The 24,418-nt window shown below is 40.0% G+C and overlaps 1 protein-coding gene across 1 annotated transcript; it reads left to right on the top strand.

The window, feature by feature from the left end:
* The first annotated feature begins 7,799 nt into the window (after window positions 1–7,799).
* TAF13 (TATA-box binding protein associated factor 13) lies at window positions 7,800–16,412 on the top strand. Its single transcript, XM_024119964.3, has 5 exons — window positions 7,800–7,884; window positions 8,716–8,774; window positions 8,859–8,878; window positions 13,031–13,128; window positions 15,203–16,412. The coding sequence occupies exons 1-5, from the start codon at window positions 7,858–7,860 to the stop codon at window positions 15,371–15,373; spliced, it is 375 nt and encodes a 124-aa protein (XP_023975732.1). The 5' UTR covers window positions 7,800–7,857; the 3' UTR covers window positions 15,374–16,412.
* Window positions 16,413–24,418: the final 8,006 nt, after the last annotated feature.

Raw genomic sequence — 24,418 nt, forward strand, 5'->3', positions numbered from 1 at the left:
GAGCTGGAGTAGAAAGGCAAGCCAAAAAAAGTCTGATGCAGGACAGACTCCTTGTGAAAATGTGCTTAAATGCAGAAACAAACAAACAAAAAACAGGGAAGACATACAGGACAAAATAAGACAAAGCAAATAAATGTGTGCAAATACATACACAGACGAATCCCCCTGCCCAAAAGAACTGCTAAGGACTACTCAAAAACAAAACAATAAAAAAATCCCTAATTGTCTTGGCCTTTGAACTTTCCATCAATAGTTATCTAAAACAGTATCAGCACTAGTATTATCACTGGCAACTGTTAGTTCCCTGCACCAAAGCTGGATAAAAGCCCCAAGCTACTCTAACCAGGTCCTAAACAAATTCATGTTCCCTAATTTAGACTGAATCATGTAGCTCATCTTCATCTAAAAAAAAAAATCTCCTTTCTTATATACTATGGAACTGTGCTATCCTCCCTGACCCGCACTTCGTTGTTCTCTTTACCCAGGTTCTTTTTCCACGTAAACATAGACGTTCCTAAGATACCCTCACTCTTTTTTCTCATTATTAACCCTTACTTGGTGACCTATTATGTTCCATGGCTTCAACTACCACCTCTACGAAGAGTTTGGTTTTGGTTTTGTTTTTGGCGACGCGGCCGAGCCCTCCGCAGTGAAAGGGTGGAGTCCTAACCACTGGACCGCCAGGGAATTCCCCGTGCAGAGGTCTTAAGTTGATGTCCTACCCAAGCTCCAGTCCTACATTTCTAGCAGATGTTCTTCTGACATCTGAACTGTTTAAAGCCAAACTCACCCCCTTCTGATTTCCCTGTTTCTATGGTTAATATTCCTTTTCCCCTAATCACTGAGTTTAGAATTTGTAAATTATCTTCGAATCGATTAACTCCTTTTTTTCCAAAATGTTGTTCCAATTGCCCCCTTTTCATTTCTACATCCATCACTTTAGTAATTTTACCATTTCAGTCTTCAAGCATCAATTAAATCCTCACAACAGTGAAAACTTATTTTTTTAACTGAATTATGCCTCAATTTATTCATTTTTTAATTTCTTCTATTTTTTGGCTGCATTGGGTATTCGTTGCTGTGTGGGGGCTTTTCTCTCTAGTTGCAGTGAGTGGGGGTGGCTACTCTTCGTTGCAGTAGCCTTCTCATTGCGGTGGCTTCTCGTTGCAGAGCACGGGCTCTAGAGCACAGGCTCAGTAGTTGTGGCTCGCGGGCTTAGTTGCTCTGCAGCATGTGGTATCTTCCCAGACCAGGGATCGAACTGATGTCCCCTGCATTGGCAGGTGGATTCTTAACCACTGCGCCACCGGGGAAGTCCAGTGAAAACTTACTTTTGTATAACATTTTTACTTTTTAAAGTGAACACACCTTGTCATAATATCTTATTTAATCCTTACAACTGCCTTATCACCCCTATTTTAGAGATAATCTAAGGTTTAGGGTAAAGACTAACCAGTATCAGACTTGAACAATAATTCTGGTCTTCTGAACTCAGAACTAGAACATTTTGCTCCAGACCACAACTGCTGTTTCCTTTAACAGCAGCCACTGCCTGCTGAACATATGTCTAACTCCTTACCCTGCTATTCAAGGCCTTCCAGCAGAATTTTTCACTCTTCCCATAGGCAGACTTCAAGCTTCAGCTGTGAAAACACTGTTCAGTGTTCTTCAAATGTACTCTGCTTTCACATTTTGCTCATGCCATCCTCTTTTGGAGATAACTTTGTCTCCTCGTCTTTTCACTGGATGGAAACTACTCCAATTGTGTCATGCTCTGAAAGATAAGTCTTTCATCCCCCGTCACTCTCGGAGTTTACAAATAAAGAAATCACAGTTGAAGAACTGGGAAGAGTGATGAGTTGTCTACTTATTATTTCAAAGGACAGTGATAGTCCACAGTATCTTACTGTTTCTTCTTTTTCCATGTGTTCTATCTCTCTTTCTTCTTCCTACTCTTTCTTCCCATTCTTACATTTATTTCCTTCCTTCTTTCTCCTTCCAACGTATTTTTTCATTTCCAGGTTTTAAAAAGTATTTTACCAGGAATTCCCTGGCGGTCCAGTGGTTAGGACTCTGCACTTTCACCGCCAAGGGCGAGGGAAGCCGGGTGCTGTGGCCAAAAAAAAAAATTTTTTTTTTACCTTTTTTATTGATTAAAGTGAGTCTCACCAGATTTTTATTTCAAAATTAGTTATACCAAGAATTTCATATTTTAAAAAATTATATTCTGCTTTCTTTCTGTAAAATTGGGTCATAATGGTTGCTCCTTTCTAGGGTTGTTGAAGGATTAAATATATTACTATTTACAACAATATCTGGCATGAAGTAAGTGCTCCATAAATCTTAGCTATCACTGTCGTTCATTTGTTTAAAAAATATTTACACACTTTGCTAAATTTTGCAGGCGTAGAGGCAAAAAACGAGTCCCTGCCCTCAGGGTGCAAACTATATTGGGGAAGATAGATGAATAAACACATTTTAGTAGAGCACAAGCATTGTATGTGTAAAGACATTATCTATGATCTTCACAACTGTTCTGCAGAATAGTTTTTTGGTGAGAAATCTGAGGCTCAAAGAAGGCACATGGGTGAGATCACAGAGCTAGTCTGTCTGACTTCAAAGCTCCCTTCCCCTTGTTATCACATTGCCTCAAATTAGGATGCTGTCCATTGATATGGATCTTTGACGATTTTGTTCCAAGCATTAGTGTTTCTGTTGCCCTGAAAAGCCCCAAAGCCTCACGCCAAAGCCTGGGTCACTGTGTCTCGCAGCCCAAATGCAAGGAATAAATAGAGCCCCACTGCATGGGGACTCAATTCGGACAGTCCTTCCTCAGTTCATTTCAGCCTCCACTGGAGAACTGGCAGTTGTTGCCAAACTCCTGTCAGTCAAGAACAGTTGCCCGTTTGTTAGGGTTGTTGCAGTCCCTGTGGCAAACACTAATCAGTCATGGGGACCGTGACTATGGTATTGTGGTTTAACCAAAGAGTAAGTTCAGTCCCAAAGGCACAGCCTGCAACAATAGCTTCATTGAATTACAACATATTTGAAAAGGGATGTCAAACAAGCATTAATTTATGCTGCAAATATTTGTTCCGGGAGTCTGAGGAATAAGGTGAATAAGAAACAGACTCTTTTCTTAGTATGTTTTAAGATTTAGTGTACGAGACAAGCTGTGTGTATAAGTAATCAGAAAATACATTAGAAAGCAGTGTTGAAGGAAAATGAAAAGTAAGTGCTGGTGGGAGTGTAAGAGAGAAAGTGCTTTCAGCTGGAGCACTCAGGGAAGGCTTGATGGAGGGGCAGACATGTTAGCTGGGCCTGAAAGGCATGTAGTATTTCAACAGAAAAGAAAGGTATCCTAGTGGGAAAGGAGTAGTGTAACCATAGGCTTGAAGATGGTATAAGTTTGGGGCACAGCCCACTTTCCCCTTCCTCTTTCACTGCCTAACTCCATTCATCTCTCAGGTCTCAGCTCAAATGTTATTTGCACAAGGAAGTCTTCTCTGACCTTCTCGGGTTCCCTTTCCCCATCATAATCTTCCAAAGCATACAATATCTATTTTATTCATGTCTCCCTGCTACATTGTAAGGTTCATGAACCCTGAACTGTGTATTTATGTTATCATTTTATCAACAGTCCCATAGCAAGTGCTGTTCATGTGCTTGATAAATATTTGTTGCATGAATAATTGAAAGTGGCCTTGTGGAACTGGATTATAGAGTTCATGAAGGTAATGCTGAAAAGTAACTTATTGTAGTAGGTATTTATTGAGAAAAATCCATATATAAGTGGACCTACACAGTTCAAACCTATGTTGTTCAAGAGTCAACTGTATATTCTTCACTTCCTCCTCCCTCACTTCCTCTTCATTTTTCTTCTTTTATCTTTTTCTGCCTCTTGGACCATTTCTTCTCCTCTGTCCCGTGATGTACTGTTTCTGAGGATCTGCCCGTTGCCTCCCTTCTCTCACTTTTGTTTCTGTGCAGTGTTTAAACTATTGCCCCCGCGTTGATGTCTCCCATGCCATTTCCTCTAGTCCTGATTTCTCTGGATTTCCAGACCTGCACCTCCATCTGTCTACAGGACACCTCTAGACTCTCACACTCAGACTGAACTCATTTCCTTCCCTCCCCAGTTGCTTTTCCATTTTACTTTCCAATTCATATTAATAGCATTCCATCTGGATATAAACCTCTCTCTCCATAGCTCTCAGATTCATTCAGACACAAAGTCCTGTGATTTCTGCTCCTAAAATTCCTTCGTCTTAATTCATGTTCTAATCAGCTCTCATCCTAGGTGGTCTCCCTGCTGAAGTGATTTTTTTTTAAATAGATGGGTCATGTGACTCTTCTGCTTAAAGACCTCCCAGGCACTCTGCACTTTGAATGAAGTTCAGTCTCTGAAGAGAATATTCAAGGCCTTTCACAAACTCCAGTTTCATTCCAGCCTCATTTTCTGCATCTCCACCCAACACATTTGACTCTGGCAACCCACCTGAAACATCCTCTAGATGCACACCATGACTTTTCACTCTCTGGGCTTTATTTCTGCTATGCTCACAACACTGCATTTTTTTTCCCTTTACATTTTGGATCTCAGGCTCAGAATGTTGAATTATTCACACTCCACAGTTCATGCCATACTATTGTAACTGACCCTTTCCAAGTCCTTCACTTGTTATGTATCTTACGCATTCTCTTTATCCCTATTCTTATGTCTCCTACCCTGTAACCTTCCTACTGTATTTGATGTCTATGCTTTTTTTATATGTTCCTGTAAAATATGTATTTTGTGTGTGTATATGTGTTTAATATACATAAACAGTCTTTTGTTATAGATCTCATTTCTTTTTAAATTTAGCACTATGTTTCTAAGCTCTATCCATGTTGCTAGTCTATTGCTTCTGATTGTTGTATAGTACACCTTGGTGTACATCCAGCACATTTTACCTATCCATTCCCCTGATAATGGACACTGTGAATATCTTTTTTTTTTTTTTTTTTTTTTTTTTTTTTGTTATGCGGGCCTCTCACTGTTGTGGCCTCTCCCTTTGAGGAGCACAGGCTCCGGACGCACAGGCTCAGCGGCCATGGCTCACGGGCCCAGCCGCTCCGCGGCATGTGGGATCTTCCCGGCACGAACCCGTGTCCCCTGCATCGGCAGGCGGATTCTCAACCACTGCGCCACCAGGGAAGCCCTGGACACTGTGAATATCTTATACCTGATTCCCTGGACAAGGCCAGTGTTTCATTACTACCTAACATAGCAGTTCTCAACCCTTTCAGACCCAACAAACCTCCTTAAATAACAAATATAATGTCTCCTTTATTATTCTGAAATGAAATTCACAAATAATATAACCTACTATGGTAGGCGGCCTCTCAGATAGCCCCCAATGATGTCTGCCTCCTGGTATTCTCATCCTTGTGTAATCCCCTCTTCTTGAGTGTGGGCTGCATTTATTGATTTCTAGTGAATAGCATAGGGCAAAAATGATGGGATGTCACTTCCAAGGTTAGGTTACCAAAAAAACTGTGTTCTTGGGTGTTCTTTCTGGTTCTCTCCCTCACCTGCTCTGAGAGAAGCCAGCTGCCCTAGGAAGTTGACATGGCAAGGAATGGAGGGAGGCCTCTGACAATAGCCAGTGAAGAACTGAGGCCCTTAATGTAACAACCTGAAGTAGCTGAATCCTGCTGACAACAACGTGAGTGATTTTGGAAGCGGATCCTTCCCCATCAATACTTCAGATCAGACTGAGGCCCACCCAACACTCTGACTGCAACATAAGGGACCTTGAGCCAGAGGCATCCAGCTAAACTGCGCCTAGATTCCTCACAGAAACTGTGTGATAAATGTTCATTGTTTTAAACCACTAAGTTTTGGGATAATTTGTTTCACAGTAATAAATAACTAACCTAACTACCCACGTAACTATAAAATATAATGTCCTAACTATAATGGAAATTGTTTCAATATGTAAATGCTCAGGTATGACTACACTAGGGGGTATAATGATTTCAGATGCTTGCACCTATATGTAGAGTCACCATGAACGCAGGAGCTAAAATGCAGACTGATTCCAGTGAGTTTTGGCTATCCAAACTATTACAAGTGATACAGCCTTTCATGACATTGTTTCCTGAAATGTTTCACAGCTCTTGGTAAGTTGCAAATAAAACAAAGTACTATATCTCTCCAATTTCAGGGTAGTTACTGTTTGGGGGAAAACTCTCAGCTTTTTCCTTCCCGTGTATCTTTTTCCTTTACTTCATACTGAACACTTCACTTATGACACTTCTCATGACCAAATATGTGGGCCCCCCCTCCCCCCCTCCACACCAAACAATTCTGTGACACCAGCTGGGTGTCCTGCAATTTAACTCAATACTGACGTTATTTACCTGGAGATAGTGTTAGATCCCACTGATCAAAGGCTCAGTCCCGCAAGACTGCTCCCAACTTTAGATGCCAATCGAAAGTAGTAGGTCCCCAGGTTACCCACAACTTCTGTCTGACTTGGCTAAAATTCAGAGGTTTCCATGACCTCCTCCCCCTTGGATCTGGTTATTTCCTAGAACAACTCACAAAAAGCAGGGCAACACGTTTACCAGTTTATTAAAGGGTATGGTAAAGGATACAGATGAAGAGACACATAGGGCAAGGTCTGAGAGGATCCTGAGCACAGAGCTTCTGCCTCCATGAAGTTGGGGGTGCATCACCCTCCAGGTAAGCGGATGTGCCCCCCAACCTGAACGCTCTCTGAACCTCCTACTATTGGAATTAGTAGGCAATACAAGGCAACTGTTATGCCTTGTATAGGCATGATTAATTACTAACTCTATTTCTAGTTCCTCTCCCTGCTCTGGAGAGTGCTGAAAATTCCAAGCTTCTAATCATGGCTTGGTTTTTCTGGTGACCAGCCCCCATCCGGGAGCCATCCAGGAGCCCACCCAGAGTTGCCTCATTAGAACAGGAGCTGCTCCTAGTGCTCTTATCACTTAGCAAATTACAAGGGTTTTAGGAGCTCTGTGCCAGGAAGAGGGGTGGGGTGGGTGAGCAGAGACCAATACATATACTTTCTACTATCTCAGTTGCATTCCTAGAAAATTCAATGTACCTTAAAAGCATAGGAAAATGCTTTGTGTTTATATGTTAACAAAGTTATGTTCTAGGCCCAGCTAATTATGAACAGATTTTTCACTCACAGGAATGTTTAGCAGGACATTCAGAAATAGTGTATTGTGGAACAATCTTTCCCTGTGTGACATCACCTCTTGCACTGCAGAACACCTTATATCCCTAGCTTTAGCCTTCTAATGTCCCTGGTTTTCCCAAGCACTGTTCTGATTAAAAAAGCAACAAACAAACCCACAAAAATTAAATCCTCAGTCTAAGGGGAGATAACATTCCCTTGAGAACTGGTAGCGAAGTACAATATCCCCAATAGCGAATAAGCTTGGCAATAAATCATAGAGGAACTCTAAGTTGTTGAAATTGTTTAAATACACCCCTGGCTAGCCCCTCAATGATCCAAAGCTTCGCAGTCCCGAATAAGGAAGCGATGATCTGATACGCAGAAGCAAGTTCAAGGTGACAGCGAGATACACGGCACCTAGCCAGTGACTTCCTTTTCGTTGCTAATTTTTAATTCCTTCTTGCCAAGACGTCACCCTTCCCTCCTTTAGTACTGTTGTGGTTCCACCGCTGGGCGGGACGCGCACGCTCCACTTCCGCAGGCGGGGTTCCAACTAGGCCCCGCCCCGCCTCCTCGCGTCACCGGAAGTGAGCCCGCGGAAGTAGTAAAACCTGCTCCGTGGGAGGCGGGCGCAGCCTGTAGGTGGCTGGCTGCTGGGATGGCAGATGAAGAGGAAGACCCCACCGTGAGTGACGGCGTCTGTTTCAACCCACTTTTTTATTCACTCCCTAGGGCACCGTAGCGGAGGCCGAGAATCGGGTTTGTTTTCCTTAGTGAATTCAGCCGAGAGAATCGGAGACTTCACCCCGTGCTAGGCTTTTTCTTCCGATTAATCGTAGGACGGGGCAGGAAGAGTAGGAGGGTGGTCCCCTGCCCTTTGCTTTTGGTCCATATTTGCCAGACACCCTTTGAAACACCTAGAGCATCATTAGAGGACAAAGCTAGTATTTGTTAGCTCTCATTATGAACCAACAATTCAACTGCTAACAAAACTATATACTTATTGTAAAGTAGTGGAAAAATAATGTACTCAAAGTCAGGGAGCATGGGTTTCAAAACCTCTGTTCTCTGTGAGCAGAGTTATTTAACTTTGAGCCTCGGTTTTCATGTCATAAAATAGGCTTAAGTCTTGAGGAAAGTTCTTAGCACTTTGTAAGCAGTGCTTAGTAAATACTAGTTTTGCTTACTTTGATTCAGTATCAACTCTTTTAATAGTAAAACTGTCTAGAAATAGGCCAACTTTGTTGGTTAAAAAAAAGAATGTATGGTCGTTGGAACTGTTCCAGTAGAGGCAGTACAGTTGTTGGGGACATTGTAGAAGCCATTCCTATGTGAGTCTGAAGTTGGACAGGATAGTTGTAAGGCCCCTAAAATGCTAAGGTTTCATGGTGTTTTGCTGCTTGCTTTATTTAGGCTTTCTGGCATGATATCAGTGTTGAAGATGGAAAAAAAATGTTAATTATTAAAAAGTCAAAAGCAGTGCTTGACATATCTATATACACATTTTAACTTATAGTTTGAGGAAGAAAATGAAGAAATTGGAGGAGGTGCAGAAGGTGGACAGGGTAAAAGAAAGACTTTTTTCTAAAGAATTATGGTGTATGATGTATAGGTTTGGGGATGACCAGAATCCTTATACTGAGTCAGTAGATATTCTTGAAGACTTTTTTCTAAAGAATGTAAGTAGTATTTGACAATGATTTTTTATAGATAAAAACTTCTGGGTATGTCGGTTCAAAGTAGATTTATTTTTCTGAATGTGTTTCCTTGTAGGGACAATATTCTCAGACTTAAGCATAAATTCTGTTTAACCTGTGAATCATAGATAGTAATAATCCTAACCCCAATTTATGTATTTATATATATGCGTGTATACACAAACACACACACACACACACACCCACACACACCCACACCCATACTTTTTTTTTTTTTTTAAGTAAAGAGATGTGATCAGTGTTTCAATTCAGGGCCTAAGAACATACCTCTGTTACCTCCCCTGTCCCTTTACCTTTCAGCAGTAGGAGCAGGGACTTCTTTGACTGTAAGCCGAAGGTTCTTTTGGATCCTGGAACAGGTGCTGAGGGTAGGAATTAAGTTGGGGCTTTGGACTAAGGCAATGGACAAGGCAGGAAGATGGTGAACAATGTGAGGCATTCCAGTGGCATAGAGATTATAAGGTTTTGGTTTTCTAGTCTGTTCCCTCAGTAGACCTTTTGTGGCAGCAGCAAGGAGAGCTGCTGCTACTACTGATGATCGAGGCCAGCCCCTGAAAGGCACCGTGAGAAAGTGCTCTCCATCTCCCAGTCCTTATAAGGCGACGCATCACCTGGTTTATGTATGCTGGTTCCGATGTAAGCAGTTTCCAAATGCTCTTGAAACTACAGAGTCAATATGTGTTTGGTTTTTTTTTGCCATTCAAATCCCTTACTATATCTCAATTTCTCACCTTAAGTTGACCACTACTTATTCCATCTCTGATGTTATTTACTCCATTTGTACGTGGTTTTACCTAAGTCGGCATAAGAAGGGGATTCCTACACCAGAGCATCCCAGAGTAATGACAAGAATTTGGAATCTTCACAGCCTTTTCCTTGTCTTACCTGAATCTTCCTATGCCTTACCAAGATCTGTTCTCCTAGACCTTCTTTTTTTAAAAAAAAAATTTGCTAATATAACACAAAATTTCAAAGCATTCACTTCTATTTGTTTATGTCTTTACAGACCCTTTAACCAAATGCAGTTCACATACTTCCTGTCTAATATGTTTTTGCTTTTCCAGTGAAGTATATTTCCCTACTGATGAATTCTCCCCATCAGAATGTTAATGACAAGGTATCTCCCTCAAAATATTTAAGGAAAAATATTAAGTTTACAGTGGAGAATCCTGGCAGACATTACTTTAGCCAAGTGATCAAAGTTAAGATCACCAGTAATATATGTTGACATTACGTACCCCTGATGTGATGCATTAAGAGGTACATCATCACTGTGATTCCCTTTCTAGTAATTTATAACCACAACCTAATCATAAGAAAACACCAAACCCAAATTGAGGGACATTCTACAAGATAACTGAGCAGTATTCTTCAGAAGTGTCAAGGTTATAAAAGACAAGGAAGGGCTTCCCTGGTGGCGCAGTGGTTAAGAATCCACCTGGTAATGCAGGGGACACGGGTTCGAGCCATGGTCTGGGAAGATCCCACATGCCGCGGAGCAGCTAAGCCCGTGCGCCACAACTACTGAGCCTGCGCTCTAGAGCCCGCAAGCCGCAACTACTAAAGCCCGCACGCCTAGAGCCCGTGTTCCTCAACAAGAGAAGTCACTGCAATGAGAAGCCTGCGCACCGTAACAAACAGTGACCCCCCCGCTCACCACAACTAGAGAAAGCCCGTGCGCAGCAACAAAGACCCAATGCAGCCAAAAATAAATAAATAAATAGATAAATTAAAAAAAAAAAGACAAGGAAAGTCTGAGGAACTGTCACAGAACAGAGGAAACTAAGGAGGCATGACAACTAAATATTGTGGGATACTGAAACAGAAAAGGTACACTAGTGGAAAAACTGGTAGAATCTGAATAAGTTCTGTATTTGTACCAGTGTTAATTTCTTAGTTTTGAGAAATGTCTTTGGTTGTGTAAGATGTTAACATAAGGGGAAACTGGATATAGGGATTCGGGAACATTGTGCCATTTTTGCAACTCTTCTCTAAGTCTGAAATTATCTAAAAAAACAAACCAGGGCTTCCCTGGTGGTGCAGTGGTTGAGGGTCCGCCTGCCGATGCAGGAGACACGGGTTCGTGCCCCGGTCCGAGAAGATCCCACATGCCGCGGAGCGGCTAGGCCCCTGAGCCATGGCCGCTGAGCCTGCGCGTCCAGAGCCTGTGCTCCGCAGCCGGAGAGGCCACAACAGTGAGAGGCCCGCGTACCGGGAAAAAAAAAAAAAAAAGCAAAAAAAAAATTCAGAATCCAAAAAAGAGAGAGGGGAGAAGATATTGGCTCCTGTGTTTGTTTTGCCCCAACAGTGAGAGGGCCCCGTACCGGGAAAAAAAAAAAAAAAAAAAAAAGCAAAAAAAAAATTCAGAATCCAAAAAAGAGAGAGGGGAGAAGATATTGGCTCCTGTGTTTGTTTTCTCCCTCCTGTATCTGGACCTAAAAGCTCTTGCCAGAATAAACCCTAGGGTACTTCTCTATCCTAGTCTGGCTTCCAGGTCACCCGTTTCTTTTCTTCCGCGGACCTGGTCTGTTGTCTTCTTAGCTCTGCCTGCTTTTGCTTCTCCTAAATAGAAATTATTCTTAATGTACTCATTCCTACTTTTTTTTTTTTTTTTTTTTTTTTTTTTTGCGGTACGCGGGCCTCTCACTGTTGCGGCCTCTCCCCTTGCGGAGCACAGGCTCCAGACGCTCAGGCTCAGCGGCCACGGCGGGCCTCTCACTGTTGCGGCCTCTCCCCTTGCGGAGCACAGGCTCCGGACGCGCAGGCCCAGTGGCCATGGCTCACGGGCCCAGCCACTCCGTGTCATTGGGATCCTCCTGGACCGGGGCACGAACCCGCGTCCCCTGCATCGGCAGGCAGACTCTCAACCACTGCGCCACCAGGGAAGCCCCGTTCCTTTTTTTTTTAATGTAAAACTTACATACAATAAATTGCACTAGTCTTCATTGAACAGCTTGATGAATTTTCCATATATACATAACTTGTAACCACCAGTCAGATCAAGATACAAAACATTTCTAACTTATGATAGAGTTTCTTAGTATTTATATACCCCTTTGAGAATCTGCTAAGAGTTGATTCTTCTTCCCAGAAAAATGCACACACAAATAATGTATAAAATTTTTACATATAATTTCAGTAGGGTTCCAGGACTTCTCAAAGCTTGTTCATGGACTGATTGGGAGTTTATAGGCTATAGCATAAGAATCCATATGGATCCCATCCGCCCTAAATTACCAAGAAGTGTAATACTGTTGTGGGTAGGAGTATAGACTCTGGAGCCAGATCATCTGGGTTCAAATTCAAGTTCCATCTCACTATCTGTGTGACCTTGGGTAAATCGCTTAAACTCTATGCCTCAATTTTCTCATCTATGTAGAATGGTGATAATAGTAGTTTCTACTTCAGAGGATTGTCCTGAGGATTAAATGAGCTTACAACAGTGCCTGGCATGTAGTAAGAGCTATATAAGTTTTAGCTATTAGCAGTTATTTTCATTACTCTGTAGACTTTTCTTCTCTTTTGCATTTTCTATGGTTCCTTCAGATGAAGACTGAAAGGGCTTTGCTGGCAGTTGCTTTGATCCAGGGAATAAAATGTCAAGATTTTGTATAGTAAGCCCTTTGCTTTTTCCTTTTGATTAACCTGTTCTTCCTATACGAAGGTAATTGGAGCACTTTCTGTCATGTCCTCTTCCTTATGGTAGTATCAGAAACGATTTTGCCTTCTTTTTTCCAAGACCTCCCCCTCACCCCCTGAAAACACTCCCAGTAAAGGCTAAACCATTGCTACTCATCCTGTTCCTGCTACGAAGTTTGCTACTTAAAGGTATTCTGGGGTTGGTGAGTAGATAATAGAGATTAGGGAAGGAATATTGATATCAGGGTTCAGTAGCTGGGAGGGAAGGGGAGTTCCTACCTAGGGAAGGCTAGGTAAGAACAGTTGGTTATGTGCTAGTGGTTAATACCTTTTACACCAAAATCCATACTTGGAGACAAGAAATACAATGTAAATATACTTTCATACCAATATCTTCTATAGCTTAGTTCAGTTCTAATTTGAAAAAAGTATTGGTCAAGTTTGTTTAAACAAAAATTATTGTTCTTTTTACAGTACGGTGTATGATGTATGGGTTTGGGGATGACCAGAATCCTTATACTGAGTCAGTAGATATTCTTGAAGACCTTGTCATAGAGTTCATCACTGAAATGGTAAGTTTTTTTTGTAATTGGTCTGAGTTAGTTAAGGAATAGATTTGAAATTCTAACTTTTAGATAAGACTAGAACTATGGCATCCTTTTGAAATAAGCTTGAGTGCCATTTGAGTGCCTGTTTTTGGAAGTTACTGGTTACTATTTATCATTAAGGATAGAGAGAGATAAGTGTGTGTGGGTGTATACACACACACACACACACAAACACCCACACACACATACACACACAATATATTCTACCCCCTCCTCTGAATTTTATTTATAAGGACATAATTATAAGATCCTTGAATAAAATGTAAAATATTACCCATAATCCCATCATCCAACATAAATTTCCCTCTTCCAGTATTTATGTAAAGATATACAGTGTGTTACATAGTGTTGATCATAGTAAACATTCTTTTTACTCAAAGTTTTTAATACATATTTCCTGTGTTCTAATCACAATTATTTTAGTAGCTGCATAAAATTCATTCAAATTATTTTCTAATATACTTAACCATTTCCCTATTGAAATTATTTACATATTATTTTTAACTGAGTAGATAAGTTTGAATGACCATATTCATGAAATTTCCCCCTTCTTTCGATATGTTTGCAGGGATGGGAATACTGAGTTTGTGTTCAGTTCTTATGAATTTTTACCCTGTGTTTTGGATTATTTCCTTCGTAAAGAATAATAGTAAAATTATTGGGTCAGAGAGTACATTTTTTAAAATCTTTTTCTGCTTATGAAAGTAATATTGATTAAATTTAGAAAGTATTAAATAGAGTGCAGGGGAAAAAATAAAAATCTGTAATCCTACCTAGAGATAACTAATACTGAGATTTTGGTGAATTTTTTTTGTCTTTTTATACATATTTTTAAACTTTATATAATTGAAATCATACAGTATATATAGTCGTAGAACCTGCTTTTTCACTTAGGTAAGTCTACAACATTTTCTCTGTGTCACCACATAATTAATATTTTTGATGGCTTCACAATATTAATTGACTAGATGTGCTCAAATTTGTTCAATTTATTAAATATTTAGTTTCCCTTTTTCAGTCATTAGAAATAATGCTGTGATGAATTTTTGTTTTTGCAGTATGAATATGTAATGGTAGGGGATGAAATTTGATTTTAAGGAAACCCACCACTATTTATCAGCTACTGAGATGGACACAAAGTTTAAATGAAGTGGGTGGTTACAAAGAAATTATAAAATTATTTTATGCAAATGAAGACAAACTACATATATCTAAACACACAGAAAGAAACATCAGTGCGAATGGATAAAGAAAATGTGGCACATATATACAATGGAATATTACTCAGCCATAAAAAGAAATGAAATTGAGTTATTTGTAGTGAGGTGGATGGACCTAGAGTCTGTCATACAGAGTGAAGTAAATCAGAAAGAGAAAAACAAATACCATATGTTGACACATATAAATGGAATCTTTAAAAAAAAAAAAAAGGTTCTGACGAACCTAGGGGTAGGATAGGAATAAAGATGCAGACGTAGAGAATGGATTTGAGGACATGGGAGGGGCAGGGAATGGTAAGCTGGGACGAAGTGAGAGAGTGGCATGGACATAAATACACTACCAAATGTAAAATAGATAGCTAGTGGGAAGCAGCTGCATGACACAGGGAGATCAGCTCAGTGCTTTGTGACCACCTAGAGGGGTGGGATAGGGAGGGTGGGAGGGAGACACAAGAGGGAGGGGATATGGGGATATTTGTATACATATAGCTGATTCACTTTGTTATACAGCAGAAACTAACACAACATTGTAAAGCAATTACACTCCAATAAAGACGTGAAAAAAAATTTTTTTTAATCAATGAATTTGATAGTTTTAATGTCCTTAATATTAAAATGTCTATAAAGCATTGAAACATTGCTAATAACAGTAGAAAGTGGACAAAGGACATTAATAGAAAGACAATTCATAAGTGAATAGCTATAATAATTAGAAGAGAAAGTTTCAAACTCACCAGCATTAAATAGACACAAGTTAAAAGAATAAAATTTTAGATTTTTAAAAAATTAATTGAATGTAATATGTTTTTTTGTAATAGACTCACAAGGCAATGTCAATTGGAAGACAAGGTCGGGTACAAGTTGAAGATATTGTCTTCTTGATTCGAAAGGACCCAAGAAAGTTTGCTAGGGTTAAAGACTTGCTTACTATGAATGAAGAATTGAAACGAGCTAGAAAAGCATTTGATGAAGCAAACTATGGATCTTGACACCTTTTTTACTTTCTGAAGGTTCATTATTTTCTGGGGAAACCATATTTAATAACTATATTTTCCACAGTAAGGTTCTGATATCTAGCCATGTGAATGAAAGATAGAGAACCACAAAGTTTTCAGTCTTTATTTTCATGTCTTCAATTTTAGACTGATATTTGAGCCTTTAATTGCCTGCCATTATATTACCATACTTTGAATTACTTATTGGATTTTAATGACCCACATGTAAGTCAAAGTACCTTGCAAACCATTCAGTTCCTTCTGATTTTGTGCCATTGTAGGCTGTACTGTAGCTGTTTAAAATGTGAAATCTAAATGGTACCTTTGATAGCTAAGACATGTGTTTCATGTTTCTAAAGTTTTTAGATTACAGTAGTCTAAGTTATTAAAAGATAGTGAACTGGTTTGTGTGTCTTTTAAGGAGAAAATGATAGAAAATACAGCCTTTTTTAAGGGTGTTTGTCTTACGATAATTTGTTTTAATACTCTTTTCTTTAGATAAGGAGTGATTTTTTTTTATTTTAATTTTTTATTTTTTGAGAAACTAAAAGTTTCCTATGAATGCTTCTGTGTTGGAAGACCTATTTGATTTAAAATCTTTGAGGCTTATACTGTTTGTCAGGTTTTAAGAGAACTCATTTCCCCAGGTCAAATTAAAGCTTCTAAATATAAGTGTTTTCAGTAGCAGGAATGGCATTGCTGAAAAAGCTGATGGTAGGATAAGCATTTGGGGTAGTGTTTTATTAACATATTTGTTAGTACTTGTTCATTGTGGAAATGTGTACTTGACTAAGACCACGTGTGGCTATGGAAACCACTTTTGTAGTTCAGCATATACAGGTTTTGTGTATATTTAGCTTATTGTATTATTCTTGCACTTAGCTTAAAGTAAGGATTTAAAATTGCATTTAAGGGGATCATTGGATATTACTGTTTGTGAAACTGAATGTTTTGTGTGTTGCTTATAAACATTATCTATGAATCAGTACTTAGGAAAATTTTACTTTCTTAACCTATCAATATAAGGAATAAAGTATAAAAAATTAAAAAGATTAATACTTGAATTTGACTATGTGATTTATCAGCTTTTCTCCCCAATGTAATTCTAGCTGCTTAATGTTGCTAAAAGCTTTTTTTCCATATTATTCTTGTAATGCTTCTGAATTGGTAATGAGATTCAAGATAGCTGGGCTGATCTTTTTATTTGAAAAAGTAAAATCCAGTTAAAAAGCAACTTTAGTCTAAACTGAAATCAAGACTGAGAGTGGAATAACAAAAGATCAATATCACTATTTTTGCTAGTCAGGGTCTACTTCACCCTGAAGAAGGACCTGGTAGTAACTGCCACTAGGCAAGTTATACTGGGTGCCTGTATTAGTCAGCTTGGGCTGCCATAACAAAATGTCAGACTGGGTGTCTTAAACAATGGAAATTTATTTTTTCACAGTTCTGGAGACTGGAAGCCTGGGATCAGTTGCCAACATGGTCAGGTTCTGGTGAGGATTCTTCCTGGATTGCAGATAGCTGCCTTCTCACTGTGTCCTCACATGGCTGAGAGAGACCTCTGTTGTCTCTCCCTCTTATAAGGCCACCAGTTCTGTCAGATAAGGGTTCCACCCTTGTGACCTCATTTAACCTTATCACCACCTTAAAAGTCCTTTCTCCAATATAGTCAGATGGAGGTTAGGGGGACACAGTTCAGCTTATAGCAGTGCCATTAGTCTTACTGTTTTGCTAATGATCCTGACCTTAAGACGTTTTTTACGGGACTTTGTATTAAAACTTTTTAAAGTTGGAATTGTTAGAACTTAACTCAAAAATAGCATAAGCAAAAAAGAAAAAAAGAATTTATTGGCTTCTCCAACTGAAAGAAGGGAAAGAAAGGATGGAGTTGACTCCACAGTTGACGGGATCTAAGAACTTGAAGAGAATCAAGTCTCTGCCCATCTTTATCCTAATTTTGGTTTTACTCTCTTAGGAGTCTCATCATGTGTCAAGGGAGCATGATGGCTAGCAGTTCTAGGGTTCCATCCATACAACTCTTGATCAAGGGAGTTACTTTACTTCCTAATACAGAAGATGCCAAGCAAGGGGTGTGGTTGTCCTGGCTCTGGTTATTATTCTTGGGCCAGGAAGAAGTTGTACTGTAGCCTGGGTCTCATGCCCCACCTCTTTGGTGAAGAAGGGCTTGGAGTGGGGCTGGGAGCTGGGTACTACTATTAACAAGAAAGGGAAAGAGAAGCTGGGCAGATAGAAATAACAGGTGTACACTGACTCGATTCATGAGCTCACTTATTAACTGAATTCTAACAGTAAGGCAGCATGGCTCTTTTCCAATATCTAGAGTTGCACTGTGTAATATGGTAGCCACTAGCCATGTGTGGCTATTTAAATTTAGCCAATTAAAATAAAATTGAAATTAAAATTCCTCAGTTACAATAGCTACATTTCAAGTTCTCAATAGCCCTGTGGCTAGTGGCTACTGCACGGAACAGTACCAGTACATTTCCATTATTATAGAAAATTTCGGATAGTGCTGATCTATAGCGTTCAGGTGCACTCTCTTAATTTACTTTTTAAAAAAATTACTATGAAAAATCTCAAGTATATACAATAGTAAAATAGTATCTTTAGCCCCCAGCTTCAATAGTTAACCAACCTTTCACTAATTTAGTATCTTACCTGCTGGGAGAAGCAGTATTATTTTAAAGCAAATCCCAGATATCACTGTATTATTTCATCTATAAATACTCCAGTATGTATCTCTACAAGGATAAAAAAGCTCAAATACTACTACCATACCCTAGCAAAAATTAACCTTAATTCCTCAATATTCCATCTAATACCTAATCCCTGTTTAAATCTCCTGATTTGTCTCAAAATATCTTTGTGTATTAGTTTTCTATTGCTGCTGTAACAAGTTACTGCAAATATAGTGACAACACAAATTCATTCTTTCCAGCTTTTTAGGTCAGAAGTTTGACACAGTCTTCACTGGGCTAAAATCGAAGTACCAATACAGCTACCTTCCTTTCTGGATGTTTTAAAAGAGAATCTGTTTACTTGCCTTTTCCCAGCTTCTAGAGGCTGCATTCCTTGACTCATGGTCCCCTTCCATCTTCAAAGCTAGTAATGTTGCATCTCTCCGTTGCTTATTCCATAGTCATAGCTCCCCCTAACCCCCAGCTGGGAAAGGTTCTCTGCTTTTAAGGACCCATGTGATTATATTGGACCCACCTGGAGAGGCCAGGATACTCTCCCCATTTCAAGGTCCTTAACTTAATCACATCAGCAAAGTCTCTTTTACCATGTAAGGTAACATTCACAGGTTCTGAGGATTAGGACATGGACATCTTTTGGGGGCTGTTATTCTGCCTACCATAGTTTGTTTGTAACAGGAACTAAACAAGGTGTCGCCCGTTGCATTTGGTGAGTGTGTCTAATTTCTTTTAATCTCTAATAGCTCTCCTCCCCCATGTTGTTTAGAGTGAAGCTCTTTCTTTGAAAAAATTCATACCTTTTATTGTTTTTAGCTAGAATGTTTATTAGTTGCTCAAGCAGAGTGTCTAATAGCTAAGACTCACTTGAAATTGTTTTTACTGTATTTAAGCTGGTTTTCTTAAGTAAAAACTGTAATATTCTAAGTGTAGAAATTTTTAAATGAGGGAAATAGTTCACTTGGCCTCTCATCATTGGAGAGAGGTGTTGTCTGGAGAGTCGTTTGGCTGCTTCCCAAGAGACCTCAGGAGGTTGAGTTACTTGGGAGAATGTATTGTAGTCCAGAGTTTGATTTGCAGCATTGCAGGCTCAGAAACCGATTTCATCAGCAAATGGAGAGCACATCCATCTCTTGGGGTGACTCAGACTCACAGAAACCAAGTTCATAAGACCAATGTATTAATGCCAGTTTACAGATGTAAAGTAAAATTTGCATTGTGTGGCCAGCAAATTCTTCCCTTCTCCAGGCAGACATGTGGGAAACTGAAGCATTAATTATGAGGTTAAATCAGAATTTGGGGAGTTACATGAATGCTTTACCTAGAGCATCAGGTAAGATAAGATTAGGGCTGATACAGAAACAGGAAAAATGGCTCCCCAGGGCCTGAAGCAATACAGAGGGGTACGTTTCCTGGGTATCTTCCTTCAAGACTGCCTTGTTACTGTCACTAGAAACTTGGCTTGTGTTTTCACTTCCACTGACAATACCCACCCAAGCATTGTCTGTCAGCTTTAAAGTGACTTTGCGTGTGTCTACTGTAATACATTTAAATGTTCATCTCAGAGGTAGTTCAAAGAGGGCAATTTTATTTCTAAGTTCTTCAGGGAAGCTTCATAGTTGCTCCTAAGAGCTGACAACACTGAGCATTGGGCCTGAAAATCAAGAACTTTTTAAGAGCTCTCCCTGTGTCCCAAAACATTCCCAGTTCTCTAGGCCTGATTTTCTTAGGGTCTCTATGCTTCCCTTCTTACCACAAATAGAGACCGAGGTGGTGTAAGGTGTTAAATGCATTGTTGAGGCTTCTGCTTTTCCTGAGTCCTGGTAAATGGCTGCATGAGTTAGTCAGACTGTTATGTTATGGGATAGGATCAAGGAAAATGTTTTTGATATATCAGACAAGTATTTATTAAGTACCTATTATGCTTGAGGCATAGCACAGATACTATTTTGCTATATGGTATCTGGATAATTGGGATTCTAAAGTTATAGAAATAAAGTAAGGAGCATATTTCTTATATGTTACCAGTAGATTGATAAGAGTTTCCATTTGAACTTTTGTATAAAATCCCAATTCATATGTTATTTGTAGCTCTGAGACTTCTATGCACATGTTTGCTTTATTATACTTAACACAGAAAGCCTGGTAAACTGTTACAAAATCCTTGGGTGTATTCTTTTAGAACAGGAAGAACAATAGCTAAAACATAAATCGTTTTGTCATTTGCCTTTGCATGGCCATTTTTGATAAATAAATAAAAATTTATTAGGAAAGAACCTACTTAGCTACTGACCACACTCTAAAAGAAATACTAATACTATACTATACTTCTGAAATTGGGTTTTTTTTAAGTATTTTGGGGACACATGAACTTATAATAAGACACCTACCTAGATTTTGGTGAATCTCTGTGCTTTTCTACCATTTTTATAGCAAGTTTTACTCAACATGCTCTCAAGCTTATTACTAGAAACTTACTAACTTTATCCTGAAACACCCATCTGAAATTATGCTGCTTAGTGTGCTTTATGTATTTGTAGGGGAGCAAGATTTGCCACCCTAAAATGTATCTCTTTGGCATGAGGATTATTTTAGGATGATTATTTTTAAGAAACAAAAAACTCAGGATGTCTTTCTTTTTAACTCCCCCTTAACTGCCTAGAGGAATTTAGATAAAGGGCCTGGTCCAGGAAGAGCACTATCGCCAGAGATGTCTACACAGAATATGGACTCAGCGTGATAGCGGGAACTTCGCAGGGCCTGGAGACCCAAGTTCTCTTTGTGTCCCACTGTCTATGCATGGCCCAGCAAACATTTGTTTACCAAACATTTCCCATCTTCCTATAAATTGTTTTCTTTCCCTTTGAAGTCCCAAACCCCTAATCCCTTCTATTTCGCAGATGGCGTATAAGCCTCAATTGCCTAACTTGGTTTTGGGCCTCCTATTCTTATGGAGCCCCCATATGTAGTAATAACATTTTTTTTTTTCCTGTTAATCTATTTTGTGTCAATTTAATTATTAGACCAGCCAAAAGAACTCAAGAAGGGTAGGGTGGAGATTTCCCCCTCCCCAACAGTTGGTGTAGTCAGGATAATCTTCACTGGCTGGAAACTTTCTCCCCAAACTGCTACAGATGAGGTCCTGGGACGTCTGATAAAAGCCAGCAGAAGGTAAAATTTCTTACCATGTCAGCCTCCCAGATCTCTGTCTGCAGGGTCCAGTGAAATCAAAAGTGGTGAGAGCCCTTTTTCTCTCTTTCTAAATTTAGATTAGCAGGAGAAAATGTTTGTGGAACGAGTCCCTTGGGCACAACAACTCTGGTAAAAATTTGGTAAATGCGTACTCTGTTTTTATTGATCCTTTTCCTCTCAGAGATGGTCACTGATTTTCTTTGTCTCTGTTGTGTCGTTTGTCTTGTTCTGTGTCTTAAGAGCTTAGCGTTATGACCAGTGATTCTCACTGGTCTCCACCATCAGGAAGGTGCATGTATCAGCGTGCATTTGGCAGTCAGTCAATCAAATAGACTGGGATTCTGAGCAGCTGTAGCCTGTTGGTCAGAAACCCAGGTAACAACCTAGCCTTGCAACTGGCTTCTCTTTTCCAACTGTGCCAGCTCTCAGGGGAATTTATCATAAGGGGTCCCGGTCCATAAGGGGCCTTTGTCTTCTCAACCTTCGTTGTTTTGTTAGTGCTGGAAAAGTCCAACTCCTGTAAGTACCTGCCTGGTGTCACAGATTAGTGGGTCTTTGACTGGAGGCATTTCATGTTCTCATGAGAAACTGGAGACACTGCAGTACACCATTCTTACCACCTGTGACAACAAAGGTCTTTGCTTCCTTTTTTAAAAAAATATTTATTTATTTGGTTGCACTGGGTCTTAGTTGCAGCAGGTGGGCTCCTTAGTTGCGGCATGTGAACTCAGTTGCGGCATGCATGTGGGATCTAGTTCCCTGACCAGGGATCGAACTTGGGCCCCCTGCATTAGGAGTGTGGAGTCTTATCCACTGCACCACCAGGGAAGTCCTGGTCTTTGCTTTCTTGATGAATTCGGGGAATGGACTTTCTGGATCTTATGAGGGCTTCATCCTTTGTGCCTCTTGCATTTTTGGTTAAGCCCTAAGAAGGCTTATTGATTTGAGTTGCTATTTGAGATTAATATTAGACCCTACTCATCAAAGGCCAGATAATGCATCCTTTGAATTGGCTATATTTAAAAGCGAAAATATATTGGGCGTCCCTGGTGACGCAGTGGTTGAGAGTCCGCCTGCCGATGCAGGGGACACGGGTTCGTGCCCCGGTCCGGGAATATCCCACATGCCGCGGAGCGGCTGGGCCATGGCCGCTGAGCCTGCGCGGCCGGAGCCTGTGCTCCGCAACGGGAGAGGCCACAACAGTGAGAGGCCCGCGTACAGCAAAAAAAAAACACCTGTGCTGCGCAACGGGAGAGGCCACAGCAGTGAGAGGCCCGCGAACGGCAAAAAAAAAAAAAAAAAAGCGAAAATATAGAGCTCTCATCCAAGGACCAAATTTAAATGTGGGTTAAAAAAATATACATATGTAATGGCTAACTTTAGGGACTCTCTTAATAAGAGGGAAGGACAGAAATTAGAACAAAAATCAAAATCCACTCAGACCCCTTCCTATTTACCTTCAGACATTCACAGATATTGTAAAAAATTAGGACATTGGAAGTTCAATTGTCCTGTACTTAAGAAAAAGAAGGATTAAAAAAAAAGAAAAACTATATGGAAATTGGGGGGTGAAATATTAAATGACTATGAACTATAGCCCTGGAAGCTATAAATAGCTATAAAAAAATAGCTGGACAAAAATATGGGTTGTACCCTATTTGCAGCTAGATATGGTTGGACAGAAAATGTAGGTTATGGAACTTTCCTGGCAGTCCAGTGGTTAAGGTTCTGCGCTTCCAATGCGAGGGGCTCGGGTTCGATCCCTGGTTGGGAAACCAAGATCCCACATGCAGCACGGAGCAGCCAAGAAAATATTTTAAAAAAAAAAAAGAAAAAGAAAGAAAGAAAATGTGGGTTACACTCCATTTGTGACTAGGGTCCTACCAAACTGCTGCCAGTCCTCAAGGAAATTACAACCTAGAATGACAATGGCCATTATGAGGAATGCTCCAGTTAGATAAGAGCATTTAAAAAGTGTACTTAAAAGCAAGGGCTGGGATTTCCCTGGTGGCGCAGTGGTTAAGAATCTGCCTGCCAATGCAGGGGACACGGGGTTTGAGCCCTGGTCTGGGAAGATCCCACATGCCATGGAACAGCTAAGCCCATGCTCCACAGCTACTGTGCCTCCGCTCTAGAGCCCACAAACCACAACTACTGAGCCTGCGTGCCACAACTACTGAAGCCCACGTGCCTAGAGCCCGTGCCCTGCAACAAGAGAAGCCACCGCAGTGAGAAGCCTGCGCCCCACAACGAAGAGTAGCCCCCGCTCGCGGCAACTAGAGAAAGCCTGCACGCAGCAACGAAGATGAAATGCAACTCCCCCGCCCCCGCCAAAAAAAAGCAAGGGCTTCCAAATCAAACAAACAGAACTGGATACCTACTGTAGTTAGTATGCAGGAGCTGCCAAAAGGCCTCAAAATTTCAAAATAGCTTCATTGAAAGATTTGTTGTAAAAGGCAGAAAGTAAGATGGAGGCCACAGGTCTGACTGAACTTGTGACCATAACTCAAATTCAGAGCATAATAGGAAATTTTTTTAGGCCTTCTCCCCTAAGCTAAATGTATCCGGATAGAAAGAAAAACATTCCAACATAAGTTGATGGGCATGTTATTCCTATGATAAGCAACTAACTTCACTGATCTATCTCAAAAGGTGTGTAAGTATTCCAGCCTTAGGAAATCAACTCCTTCTTGGAGAACCTGCATTCCTTTACAGTGCCTTTGGGATGTAAATGTTCCAGAAACTTAAGGGAGGTTTTCTGCTTTTTTTTCTTTTTTCTAATTGAAGTGTAGTTGATTTACAATGATGTGTTAGTTTCTGCTGTACAGCAAAGTAATTCAGTTCCATATATATATATACACATACACACATATATTCTTTTCTATTATGGTTTATTATAAGATATTGAATATAATTCCCTGTGCTATACCGTAGGACCTTGTTGTTTATCTATTTTATATATAGTTCTTCGTATCTGCTAATCCCAAACTCCTAATTTATCCCTCTCCCACCCCCTTTCCCCTTTGGTAACCATAAGTTTGTTTTCAATGTCTGTGAGTCTGTTTCTGTTTTGTAAATAAGTTCATTTGTATCATATTTTAGATTCCACATATAAGTGATATCATATGGT

Source organism: Physeter macrocephalus, chromosome 4 (assembly GCF_002837175.3).
Source record: "Physeter macrocephalus isolate SW-GA chromosome 4, ASM283717v5, whole genome shotgun sequence".
NCBI classification, from domain to species: Eukaryota; Metazoa; Chordata; class Mammalia; order Artiodactyla; family Physeteridae; genus Physeter; species Physeter macrocephalus.

Excerpts from the sequence above, each read along its gene's own strand:
- TAF13 (XM_024119964.3), top strand. The coding sequence starts at position 7,858 with ATGGCAGATGAAGAGGAAGACCCCACC. Across the intron at positions 7,885-8,715 it reads ATGAAGAGGAAGACCCCACC|TTTGAGGAAGAAAATGAAGA; the intron begins GTGAGTGACGGC and ends TTTAACTTATAG. Across the intron at positions 13,129-15,202 it reads TAGAGTTCATCACTGAAATG|ACTCACAAGGCAATGTCAAT; the intron begins GTAAGTTTTTTT and ends TTTTTGTAATAG.